Source organism: Nyctereutes procyonoides, unplaced genomic scaffold (assembly GCF_905146905.1).
Source record: "Nyctereutes procyonoides isolate TBG_1078 unplaced genomic scaffold, NYPRO_anot_genome, whole genome shotgun sequence".
Taxonomy (NCBI): Eukaryota; Metazoa; Chordata; class Mammalia; order Carnivora; family Canidae; genus Nyctereutes; species Nyctereutes procyonoides.
Window position 1 is genome coordinate 41,496,051 of NW_026575051.1, and position 13,253 is coordinate 41,509,303.

The window sequence follows — 13,253 nt, forward strand, 5'->3', positions numbered from 1 at the left end:
CTCTATTTAAAAATAATTAGTAATTCTTTTCATTTTTCACTTTTCTATACTGCTTTTTTGACACTCTTTCTTTTCATTTATGTACCATTTAGCAGGGTTTTTGATGAAAGAGATTCATCAATTCTAGAACCATGGGACTGAAAAAGACCTTAAATGGCCACCAAATCTAACCCTGTTTCAAAATAATGGAATATCTGGATATTTAAGACAAAAAGAGACTGGTCTCTTTGCATAATTTAAGAACAGAATAGTTATGACCTCTTTTGGTAATGCCATGTAAGATATTCTTTATGTGTAGTCTAGGTTTCTCTTTATTCAATCACTCCATTTAAAAGGAAAAGTGTTACACTCCTATTTATATAACAATTCCTGCCTAAGTTGTAAATCCTTTATAACTGACTCAGACCATGTGACACTGGGTAGCTCGGTGGTTGAACATCTGCCTTCAGCTCAGGGCATGGTCCTGGAGTCCTGGGATCAAGTCCCATATCAGGCTCCACTCAGGGAAACTGCCTCTCCCTCTGCCTGTGTGTCTGCCTCTCTCTGTGTGTCTGTCATGAATAAATAAATAAAATCTTAAAAAAACAACAAGAACAACTGACTCAGACCTGGCTGAATGTCCTTTAAATTTCATATAGTTGGTTCTGCTTTAAGTTAAAATGTAGGGAGTCACAAAAGATCACTGCTTATGACATAACAATGAAGAGAAAACTAAACTGGGTAAACTAAAAAAATATATATTTTCTTTAAAGCCATCAAAGAGCTATGAATCCAATTGAACTTTCAATGATTATGAGTGTGGTATCATGGCATATTGGAATCCCATGAAGATACAAACACAGAGTTTATCCACCCTACCTTCCAATACTCTTCTGCAGGATTTCTGCTGAATAAACAGCTACATGGAAACTTGGGAGCTAGGCTGGAAAACAAGAGATTTCATGAGGTACCTAGATCCCAGATTTCTGTGGAAGGACACACTTAATTCTACATTTAAGACACTTAAAACCAGAAATGAACTAAAACCAGTTGAAGTAGAAAATCAGCCCCAATGGTGTTCAATTCCTTATTGAGTCAAAGAGATCAGGCCCTCTAGATGTCTGCCAAAGAAAAGAGGAGCTGTTTCTGTAGGAAATATCACCTTTTTCGGTCTTGACTATTGTTTCTTACACAATGACTGATAAAAAAAAATAAAAACTAAAAAACATGACAAAAGCAGGAATATAGAGCTCATAATAAAAATTAAAAACAGAAGCACACTGACAAAGATATTGGAAGTAGTAGGAAAGGACTTTGAATTGGATGGCCTTTGAAAAGGTGGCCAAAATGGATGAAAAGATGAAGGATGTCAGCAGAGAAAAGGAAACTTTAAAAGAAGAACCAAATGTAAGTTTTGAACTGAAAACTATAATACTTGAAATGAAAAATATTCAGTGGGCTTAAGAGCAGATTGGACAGAAGAGAACAAAGAATTAGTAAACTAGAAAATATGTCAGTAGAAATTATCCAAACTGAAGTACAGAAAGAAAAAAGAATGAATTTAAAAAATAACAGAAGAGCATATCAGACCTTTGGGACAAAATCAAATGGTCATTCATGAAATTAGAATTCCAGAATGGGAGGAGAAAGTGGGACACATGTTTGAAAAGTAATGGCCAAGAAGTTTCAAATAAATTAAAACTAATACTTCACAGATTCAAAAAACTCAGTGAACTACAAGCAGGGTAAATAGAAAGAATACACACAGAGACACATCATAATGACTTTGCTGAAAATCAAAGATAAAGGGAAAAATTATAAAGTAACCACGGAGAAAAGAAACAATACATTGAGATGAACAAGATAGGAAGAAAGACAACTTGCAATCAGAAACAACAGAAGCCAGAAAGTAATGGAAGGACATCTGTAAAACGGTGAAAAGGAAAAAAAAAACAAAAACAAAAACTATTATAACTTAGAATTCTATATCCAGCAGAAATAGTCTTCAAAAATGAGAGTTAACTTAAGACTTTTTTCAAACATACACAAAAGCTGAGAGAATCTACCACTAGCAGTTTATATTGTACATATTGTTTACCCTTGAACAATGTGGAAGTTAGGAGCACTGACCCCTTGCATAGTTGAAAGTCTGTGCAAAACTTTTGAGTCCCCCAAAATGTTAACTATTAATAGCCTACTATTGACTGGATGCCTTATCAATAACAGGAGCAGTTGATTAACCCATATTTTGTATGATATATGTATTATATACAGTATTCTTTCAATAAAGTAAGCTAGAGAGAAGAAAATGTTATTAAGAAAATTACAAGGAAGACAGATACATTTACAACACTAAGTATAATCTGCATATAAGTTGACCCAAGCAGTTCAAACCTGTGTTGTTCAAGGGTCGACTGTAATAATAAAGGAAGTTCTTTGTGATAAAAAAAACGGTCCCAGATAGAAGTCAAATTTATAGTAAGCAATAAAGTTTATTGTAAAAGATAAATATTCGGTAAATAAAGAAGACTTCCTAAACTATTTCTTTAAAAGAATATTGATTATCTAAAGCAAATATAATTACAAAGAACTAAAGAACTCTAAGGTTTATAGTTTATATAGATGCAAAATGTATGAGTATAATGTCACAAAGGATGGAATAAGACAAATGGAATTATGCTATTATAAGGTTGTTACATTATTTATGAAGTGATATAATATTAATTAAAAGTGTCCTGTGATAAATTAAGGATGCATATTGTAATCACTACAGAAACTACTTAAGGAATAATGTAGAGACACAGCTAAGAAGTTAATAGAAAATATGAAGTGTAATGCAAAACAGAAATACTGGAAATATTTTGCTCAAAGGATGTCAGGAAAGGATAAAGAAAAAAAATCCCGATAAGGCAAATAGAAAACAAATAGAAAGATGGTAGGTTTAAACCCAACTATATTAATAGTTACATTAAATGTAAATGAACTAAATGATCCAATTAAAAGGCAGAGAAAGCCAGATTATGGAGAAAGTACATCAAAATAAAATCCAAATACAGTGATTTACAGGATACATCTTAAATATAAGGACAGAGTTAAATTGAAAATATAGAGATGGAAAAATACACTATGTTAACATAAATCATAGAAACCTGGTGTGACTGTATCACCACCAAACAATTTATATTTCAGAGCAAATAGATGAAGGCAAAGAGAGATCATAAATGAAACTCAGTGTTTTATAGACATAAAACTATCAATTTATCATGAAGACATCACAATTGTATCTTGAGTATGCACCTAATAACAAACCCTCAAAATTTCACGTAAGTCCTTACTATTCCTCCTTTCATAGGCTCCTTCGTCAGGTAGTTCTATAATCTTTTTTTTTAAAGAGAATTTTTTTAAAATTTTTATTTATTTATGATAGTCACAGAGAGAGAGAGAGAGAGAGAGACAGAGACAGAGACAGAGACAGAGACATAGAGGGAGAAGCAGGCTCCATGCATGGGGAGCCCGACGTGGGATTCAATCCTGGGTCTCCAGGATTGTGCCCTGGGCCAAAGGCAGGCGCTAAACTGCTGCACCACCCAGGGATCCCTAGTAGTTCTATAATCTTAATGCTAATTTAACCATCACTGTCACCAGGGCTCATGCCTCTGTGGAGTACAATACTATTACCCAGACAGGAAAAGGATTATTTGGTGTGTACCTGTTTATCTATTTATTTATTCCCTAATAGAAGTCATCTAGTGCAGTGGCATGTCTGCCAGGAATTAGAGACCTGGGTTCAAGCCTTAGCTTTGCTGGTAACATCAGACAAGTCACTGAAATCACTTTGAGCCTCAGTATCCTCATGGGGAATGGGGATGGAAGTACTTACTCTGCCTAATTTTTAGACCTTTTAGGAAGCTTAAATCAAGAAACATATGCAGTGCTGGATACATAAGAGACATTGCTGTGAACACAATAGTGAGCTTGTTTTTTAGGACCTGTCTAATTCTGGCTCATGTGCAGCTGGTAACCCCAGCTGCCTTCTCCTTATTCATCAGGTTTAGTCTATTTTTATCCTGAGTACTTTACAGATGGAACCAAAGGAGACCCATAAACCTCTATGAGGAAGCTCTGAGGGTTCTGCCCTTTATTTTATACCTCTTATATTCACCCAAGAGGGAAATTTGAAGATTCTAAACAGTATAATTAAACCAGGAGGCAAGTCCTATTCTGAGATCTGGTTAAAGATTTCACAAAGAGACAATGGAAAGCATTTAATGTAAGGATTAAAGTTTTGATCAAATTTTAAATAATGTATTATTTTTTTACCTAAAAAGTGGTTTTCCATTTGGTTTTAGAGAGAAAGTGTTATCCATGTGTAAAAAGAATAGAACTGTTTTTGTGTGGATTGTCTTTTATGGAAGTGTATTTTTTAGTGATAAAATTTTCCTGGAATGAGATGAGGTTACCAGAACAGGTTTCTTTGGCATGTAAGAAAATTTTAGGACTATGTGAAACTACAGTCTTAAGATTTGGGAGGTTTGAAATTATTTAATGTATTCATATTATACATTAAGGGTTGGTAATTAAGGTATATTTTTTAAAAATAATTAACCAATATAAATGTTATTTGAAAGTTTCCTCATCTGTAAAATGGGGATAATAATACCTGCCTGATAGTATTGTTATGATGATGATGACATCAGATTATGTTTGTAAATAATTTAATACAATATGTAGCAAACATATGCTAGATTAAATAAAGTGGAAATTAAACTTTCCACTGAAATGGAATATAAGAAGTTTTATCATTTCCACATGAATTTACTTAATCTCTGTATAAATGACTAGTTTTAGACCAGCAGATTACCTTTGGAAAACTTACTGAAAAAGTCATCTCTTTATCACAACATCCATTAACATGAGACTGCAGTTCTGGCTTAGTCAAGAGGCTTTGCTACATAAAAATGTTGCTATTGACTATTAATGAATGCTTATTCCATATTATTGTCTCCACAAAACAGAATCTATTTTAATAACTGAGGTGAACCACAATTTTTTTAAACAAGAAATGAGTTTCTATATTCAATTTCTTAAACTAACCAGGCACTCTGCATATAGCTTTAATTAAGTTATTTGCCCAGAGGCCAATCAATAATTAATTTCCCCTTTCAAAAGCTATGACTTGGATGTTTCTCTTAAAGCATGCCAATTAAAAATAGAAAAGCCAAACTATAAAAAATAGATATGTTTATTGACAAGTTAGAAGATGTTGCCAGACCTTTTAACAAGCTCTTTGAAAATACCGCTTTATTTGAAAAGAAACCTTAATTACTCTTGATCATGGCACTTAAGTCTTATATCCCTACTTAGTAATATATACTCAGCTCATGGTGATAATTTCCTCATAGCTTGTGGTGATTAGAGAGAATCATAATAGATGATTGATAAACTTGTTATGAGTTGAGTAAGAAGGAAAGAACAGCTCCGAATTATTCTTACTAATTTAACTCATATATTTTAGATAACTAGTGATAAGCTGGTTGCCATGAAATATTTACTAATATAAAAAAATGGTAAGTTTTGGCACACTTTACTAACAAATCTGAAACTGAGTTTTGAGAGAAAGGAAAATGGGACTCATATTCTCTTTCATTTCCCAAACTATGAGTTTATCTAAAATATAATGCTAACAGTCATTCTCCCACTTGCTCACCTTGTTCTAAACACCACTGGCCACCTTGTTGATCTTACACAAGCCTGAAGCTTTGCATTTGCTGTGCTCTCTGCCTGGCATGCTCTTCCCTTGGATATTTGTCTTTCTTCACTTTGCTCAATGTCATTTTCTCAGAGTTGCTTAATCTGATCCCTCCTACTTAAATTTACACACTACAATGCCCCCAATTGCCTTTAATCTGCTTTGTTTCTTTCTACCATGCTAAACTAGTCATCTTCCAATGTATTTTAACATATTTGTTTATTGTAGACTCCATCAAATGTAGACTCCAGGAGGCCAGGGAGTTTTGCTTACTCTACTCATGCTATATTTCCAGTACCTAAAATATTGTCAGACACCTGACAGTGAAAACTGGATAGATATTTGTTGAATAAATGAATAGATGCATCAATAAATGTAGAAGTCAATAGATAGTAGTAGATAGATTCAACATCCTAGGTTAAGCACATAGAAATGATTTTGTTTGCCTGATTGCCTAAAACCTGGACTCACCAATGGAATGTGCCAAATGAAGTTAAAATGCCAGAGGATGGTATCTTGTAGACTGAGAAATCCAAAGAATTTAGGGAGATTTGGTATCTTCCAGCTTGTTCTTCAAGAAGCTATAGGAAACACATTCCTCACTAGACATTAGGAAATTCACTAGTGAGGGGAGTGCAGCATTCTTGTAAAAGACTTAAGTGGTTATCATCTCTATGCTGGGATAATAACACCACATACATTGGCCTCCCATGTTGACTGAGGCCAAATAGCACTCAACTGAAAGCAAGATGGTGTGGTTCCCATGGTAATTGGCAGGGTGAGAGTGATGATAATAAAGTTTAACATACAGAAAACTTCAGAAGTGGCTAATTGATCCTTCAGATTCCAGAGCTGAAATCATTGATATCTCACTAAGGTCTTACTTAAAAACCCTCTAGGTTTGGTAGTGGCATGAGTGGACCACTACATTGGAAATTCATGGTCCCTCCCCTACTTGCCTAACCTGAATCAGATCATAGACTTAGGGTTCCTTAAATGAAAGGAAAGATTTGTTTTGGTGTGGAAGGACCCTGTAATAGTCTCAAATATATTTTCTTCCTAGTCTCTCTCTAGTATTTTTATAGAGATTGTATTATTGGTGATTAACTTTATTGTCTGAACCATAGGTAGCAGAATAACAATACGTCTTGTGACTGAACCTAGATAGAGAAGGACTGATTATCCTGCAGAGATAGCTATGATTACTGAGTGATAGTGGGTATTCACTTTTGAGGACAGGTTGCTCATGTTCTAATTTTGAATGTCTATATTTTCTTTATGCCAGGTATGAGAATACTGTTGTTGCTATTGTTTACAATAGTATGTATAGGAAGAAGGTTGTGCTTGGGTGGAGAAGTCACAGATTGGATTATTGATGATAGTGTATCTTGTTCTCTCAACAGTCACTCCTATCACTTTCTAGCTTGTGTTCTATATCACTCATTTTTAAGTCTTCACACAACTCTTATCTCTTATTTATGAAATTTTCCCACTTTCTGAAGTCGTAAGGTTAGTTTTAAATCGTATTTGGCTTATTATTAAGTAGTTTTGTATATGCGATTTTACCCTCTTTGAGATCATTTTATTTTTAGATGAGCATGTCATATTCCCATTTGTGTCATGCTCAATAACCACTGGTCTGTTAATCTAATAGAACTGCCATTTCCATGGTATCTATTTCCACCTAATATTTCACACTCATTTATAATCTGGACAAGCAAAAGTTCAACAACTCAATCATAACAAACCAAATAGACAAGTCTTGACGCCCAAATTTTGCAAGTCTGGTAAAATGAAAATGCATCAGCATTTCTGGAAAGAGATCAAAGTGCTCATTCTTTATTTTATGAAACCAACCAGCAGAGGGAGCAAAAGAGATATTTAGGTGTTCCTGTTTCTGCTTGCAGACCTTCTACTATGGTTGCTGTCTAGAGCTTGGCTATATTTTTAATATATATTCCCCCTAATCCCTAGGCAGAAATTCTGCTGTACGATCACCACATGCCTGTGAAGTCAATTCTAAGAGATTCTATCTGCACAATTTCTTTCTTCAAACTTGAATCCCATGAAAACCTCAAAAGCTACTGGGTGAAAAACCAGTACTAAAATTTTAGGACTTCTAAACTCTGTCTAGGTAGCTCAGGAACTAAAGCGGAGAGATTTTGAATGAATTAAAAACATTAGCTTTCCAGCTATTAGGATAAGTTATATTAATGAATTTTTGCAATGTTCTGTATTATATAAAATGTTTTGAAAAATTTTCACAATATTCTAATGAGGTTTTACTACATTCAGAATAAAATTGTATTTTTTATATGATCAGGAAATAACAAAGAGAAGGCTTTCTGAAAATAATCTTTTATATTCTTTTATATATATATGTGCATGTATGTGTGTGTGTATGCAGTGCATATATAATATATATATTTCTACATTCCCTTATAAAATGTGATTTAAAACATTATAATCAAAAGAGTTTCTCATTATCCTGGATATTTTGGTTTAGATAATTCTGTTAAGAATAATCATGAAGATGACCAAAGACTTGTGTCTTGTGTGTGATTTACATGTCCATTGTAAAAGCTTTAAAAATGTCATTGCTTGCATTCTTTGGATGAGTTCAATATGAGGACTCTTTGGATGTATATGCTCTTATTACCCAAATTGTCCCTTGAATTTAATGAAGTTTTATATATATGTATATATGTATATATATATATACATATATATTTGTATTTATATTTATTTATTTATTTTAGAGAGAGAGAGCACGTGAGCTGATGGGGTGGTGGGCAGGTAATGGGAGAGGAAGTACAGAAGCAGACTCCCTGCTGAGCAGGGAGCCTGAAGTGTGGCTTGATCTCACAATTCTGAGATCGTGACCTGAATAGAAATCAAGAGTCTGACACTGAATTGACTGAGCCACCCAGTCACCCCTTTAATGAAGTTATATTAAAGTATAGTCACAAGGATGAAGATACAAAAAAGAAGAAAAATCTGTGATAATACAAAGCTAATATGAATTTAATATGAATCATTTTATTCATCTGGAGAGTATCAAAAGGAAAAGGAAGGATCATGGTCCATTTCATTATTTAAAAGAAGATAATTACAAATAATATCATTTGTGTAGTTTCCTTTGTATTGGGGTATATAAACTCTTAAACCAACAAAATGTGACACAAACTTTTGGAATTTCCAGGTATCATGGCATGGTGGACATCTTATTCATTCTTGTAATTCTTGACTTTAGGTTGAATTATTTCCCATTGAGTTATTTGAGTTGATCTCCAAAAACAAGTCATATGGAGCTCTGTTACCAGGGACTCACCAACATGGGCTGTATTTGCACCAAAACCACGAAGAAGGTGGCCAGGGTCCTCACCGAGAAGTACCATACTCACCTGGGCAGTGACTTCTATACCAACAATCCCCTGTATGGGGAGATCGTTACTATTCCTAACAAGAAGTTCTGTAGCGAGATTGGAGGGTATGTCAAATATCTGATGGGATGGAATCAGAGGGGCCTGGTGATGGGTATCTCCATCAAACTGCAGAAGGAGGAGAGAAAAAGAAGCGTTAATTATGTTTCTGAGGTCTCAGCTCTGGATTAGGAGATCATTGAAATAGATCCTGAGGCTCTTGAAATTTGGCAGTCTGCTCAGCCTGCAGGTCACTCAGCCTACAATTGGGATACATTTCAAAACATCATGTGGAGTTGTTTGAATCTTTTGGCTGTGCTGTAGTATCCTCCATAAACCTTGGGAGAAAAAATTTTCATATAGAGGTTCCCCTGACTGAGGATAATGAGATTATTTTTATGAGGAGTAGATTGGATATGTGTATGTGTGTATGCATGTGTGTGTCTGTATGACTGATCAACAACAGAAATAACCTTAATATTTGCCTCCTCAAGGGAAGAACAAACATTCTAACTATTGTGAAAGTATATTTTTCCCTTGATGTCTACTTCTATCGTGTAGTGAATTAGTTTTTATTACAATGTGGTCATTCCTCATGCTGGAGGCATAAACTGGCAAAGTAACTTGACCTCTATGGGGGATACCTTGTCTGTCTTCTGGCTGGGTAGTTGGGTTGTGCAACTCATGGAAAGAATGGCATTACAGCTTGAGAACACACCACTGAGTGTTTTGTAAGAATGTCTAGGAGAGAACAAATAAACCAGTGTTGGCATTCATTTCATTAAAGACACTAATAAAGCAGAGGTTGAAAACTCAAAGAAAAACAGCATCTTTTACTTTAAAAGAATTTAAACCCCCAGGGAGATTTCACTGTCTAATGCTTCTTGGTAATACAGCTAAATGAAGTTCATTGTTTTAGATTTTTTGGTACAGTGATATTGGATGACATTTGAGCTTGTTGAATTGACTGAAAGATTGGGAAAAGGTGCTGGAGAGGAGGCGGTCTGGTATGGTTCATTGAGTTGGCTTAGACTAGCAGTCCAGAGATGGCAGTTCTCAACCCAGTGCTGTCATTCAGTAATTGCTTGTCATTGGCCAATTCAACAAATTTGTTTCCTTATCTACCAAATGTCTTCTCTCTTCTTATAGGATAATGTGATCACATGAAGGAACTTTGAAATACCTAGCATGCTATAAAAATATGAGCTACCTTTATAAGAATTGTTTGTTATTAAAAAATGCTCAAGTGGACCATCATTATGGCTATGATCAAAATGCATATTTTTACACTCTAGAATATATAGCTTGGAAATGACAAAACTTAACTAGGACTAAGCCAAAGTGCTCTGATCTTTGGGAGTAAGGTGAAAAAAATGCAGTATTCATTAGGACATTTGTGGTGATTAGGGAGATGACCTTAATAGGTTATCAAATTCACAGCCTCTCACAATGGACCAAACTTAAGCCAATTCAATTAAATGAGATTTTCCATTGTTTACAAAGACTGCCACAGCCAGCCAGGACTCTTCCAATACAAGCATTTTCAATATTATGCAATTCTTTCTTATGTAATTCTTAATTCTCAGGCCTCACCAGCATGGGGATAAAAATAGAATGTTATGATTTTTGCAAGTTATTATTTCTCTCACACAGCTCCTATGTGGGAGAACTCTAGACCATCCTTAGATGTCTACTAAATGGTTATAGCATTATTAAGGTGTATATCATCTACAATCAGCAAATTTAATCTTTTAACTACCAAATGGTATCCTATGCCATATATATATATATATATATATATATATATATATATATATATATATATATATATATCCTGACTCTATATAGTCTATTTACTGCCTTCTGGTACGAAAAATAACAGCTTTGCTGCCAGTGCAACCCTATGGAGATGATTCTAGAAGTAACAGTGTTTGGTGCCTAGGCTGCCAATGCCTATTGCTGAGTGTGTTGATGAATCTGTCATGGCATCAGCCATCAATATCTCCTACTGTTGGGGCTAAGACTAGCCCCAATTCTGCAGTTGTCTTGTGTACTCTAGATCTGTCCCAGGTATTCTTGTTTTTATATGCTCTTTAGTGGATGCTTCCATGTTTTGGTGCTTAACCATGGGTCTCTAAGTTCTGACACCAGGGGATTTAGTGACTGACATTGCGCTGTCCTCATAGTTATATCTTCCCTTTGATTCTGGCATATTGTCCTTGGACCAAACATGTATGCCTCATCTCTCTCATTTTTATAGTAGTACTATATACTCTTATGGATCAAACTCTCATACTCTCAGCTATCATTTCTGAAAAAAAAAATCGATCTCCACTTCTTTTTAAAGTAAGGGTATAGTTTTATCAACTCCTTCATCTTTGTGGTTGTAGGCTTGAAATCTTCAACTTATTCACAAAGTAGGACACCTTATTCTAAAATGTAACTTCTCTCTTGCACAAGGTTTCTTTGTCAAACCTAAGTGATGAGATGAAGCATTATTTATGGGGTCCTAACATAACCCCCATTCTCAGTATGCCTAGTGTTATTGGAATCACACGAAGCGTACATGCCTTTTAAATGATGCATAAGAATGAAGTGTTATAGCAGGCTCCTGGTTTACCCTGGCTTGTAATTTCCCGAGAGATGCCAGAATTGGCCAAGGAACTTCTTTTTAAAAAGATGGAAAAAATTCCATGGAAGACAAACATAGATCACTTTAAAAATCATTTTTCTCTTATTTCTATTCAGCTCTTCAGTCTGTAAATATCAAAGTCTATTTTATAAAGGTATGCATAGAATATTTGTATTGGAATATAATAGTAGGGATTTTGAGAATAACCTAGACATTTGACAAATGTCAGTTTGAAACAAATGATTTCGTTCCAAGCTTAATAAAATCTCGAGTAGATATCAACTTTGGATATGCCTTTCTTAAAGATAATATGTTAATTCACTAGTGAATATAAGAAAACAATTTGACATGTTTTGTCAATGTACTTTTCCCCTTATTTATCTTAGTATATCTTACAGGATCTCCACAGTGATCTTATGGGATATTTTGGGGAAGAAGGGTTCCATGGTCAGTAAATTTGGGAAAACCTTCATACCATATTCAGAGGTCCTGTAAAAACAAAAACAAAAACAAAAACAAAAACACTCTACTTAACTCATTTAACCCACCTAGTCCCAAACTAATTTGGTCACAATAACCACTTCTCTCTTTCTCTCTTTTTAAGAACAGGGAAACATTTAACATCTTATAGTAATTATTACTTTGGTACAATTACTTTGGTAATTATTGTTCTGTTTTAACCTTTCCAGCTAACTATTTTGACTGCATGGGTCATTTGTTTCAATTTTCCTTTCAACAATATTTCAGGTATTTTCCTGTATTGACTGAATATCAGCTAGAAGTTTTGATATAGCCTGTATACATAGCCTCATTCTACTCACATTTTTACATGTATTTTTCTACACATGCTTCTTTGGCAAAATACGTGTTTGAATTAGGTTTCCATCACAGGATAAGACAAATGCAGAAAGGATCTAAACTTGTGTTCTTTAGATGAGGCCTAGGCAGTTTCTTAGGACCAGAGTGCTGCTGAGCCTGGCTGACTTTTGCCTGGGAAAATACCAATGTGGAGGACCTTGAATGAATGGACAGGCAGCTCAGAGAAGCAATGAATTCAACAGCTGCAAGAGACTACAGACATCATCCACTGTTAGACCCTCATCCTGTGCCAGTAATCAGAGGCTGAGATTACCAAAGCGACTGGCTTCAGGTTAGGTCCCAGCTGTAGCTGAGCTGGATTTAGGCCTGGCTTTTTGACTCTTAGTCCTCTAAAATTTTTGCTAACTTTGGAGCCTCTTACACCTCTCCCTGGTGAAGTAGTTAAATTTGGTCTCAAATTCACCTCTGCTATTTTCACCAAAGACAAAAGTCCATAACTGTTGTCCTTGGTTTTCAAAAGCACAACTGTAGAGATAACAATGTATACCATGTGATAAAAACAACTTTCAAATATTAGCTCCACAAAAATACTTTCAAACAAAAGTGTGTGTGTGTGTGTGTGTGTGTGTGTGTGTGTGTGTGGTGTATGTAT

At 34.7% G+C, this 13,253-nt stretch overlaps 1 protein-coding gene and 1 long non-coding RNA gene across 3 annotated transcripts in view; one reads left to right on the top strand and one right to left on the bottom strand.

Annotated features, from left to right (window-relative positions):
• LOC129512296 (uncharacterized) overlaps window positions 1-13,253 on the bottom strand; it is a 105,301-nt gene that overhangs the window by 42,227 nt on the left and 49,821 nt on the right. The window lies entirely within an intron of this gene.
• Window positions 8,793-9,454, top strand: LOC129512295 (40S ribosomal protein S17-like). The gene is given in 2 exon segments (XM_055329503.1): window positions 8,793-9,362; window positions 9,364-9,454. Coding segments are annotated over 2 exon segments (420 nt in total). The 5' UTR covers window positions 8,793-9,033.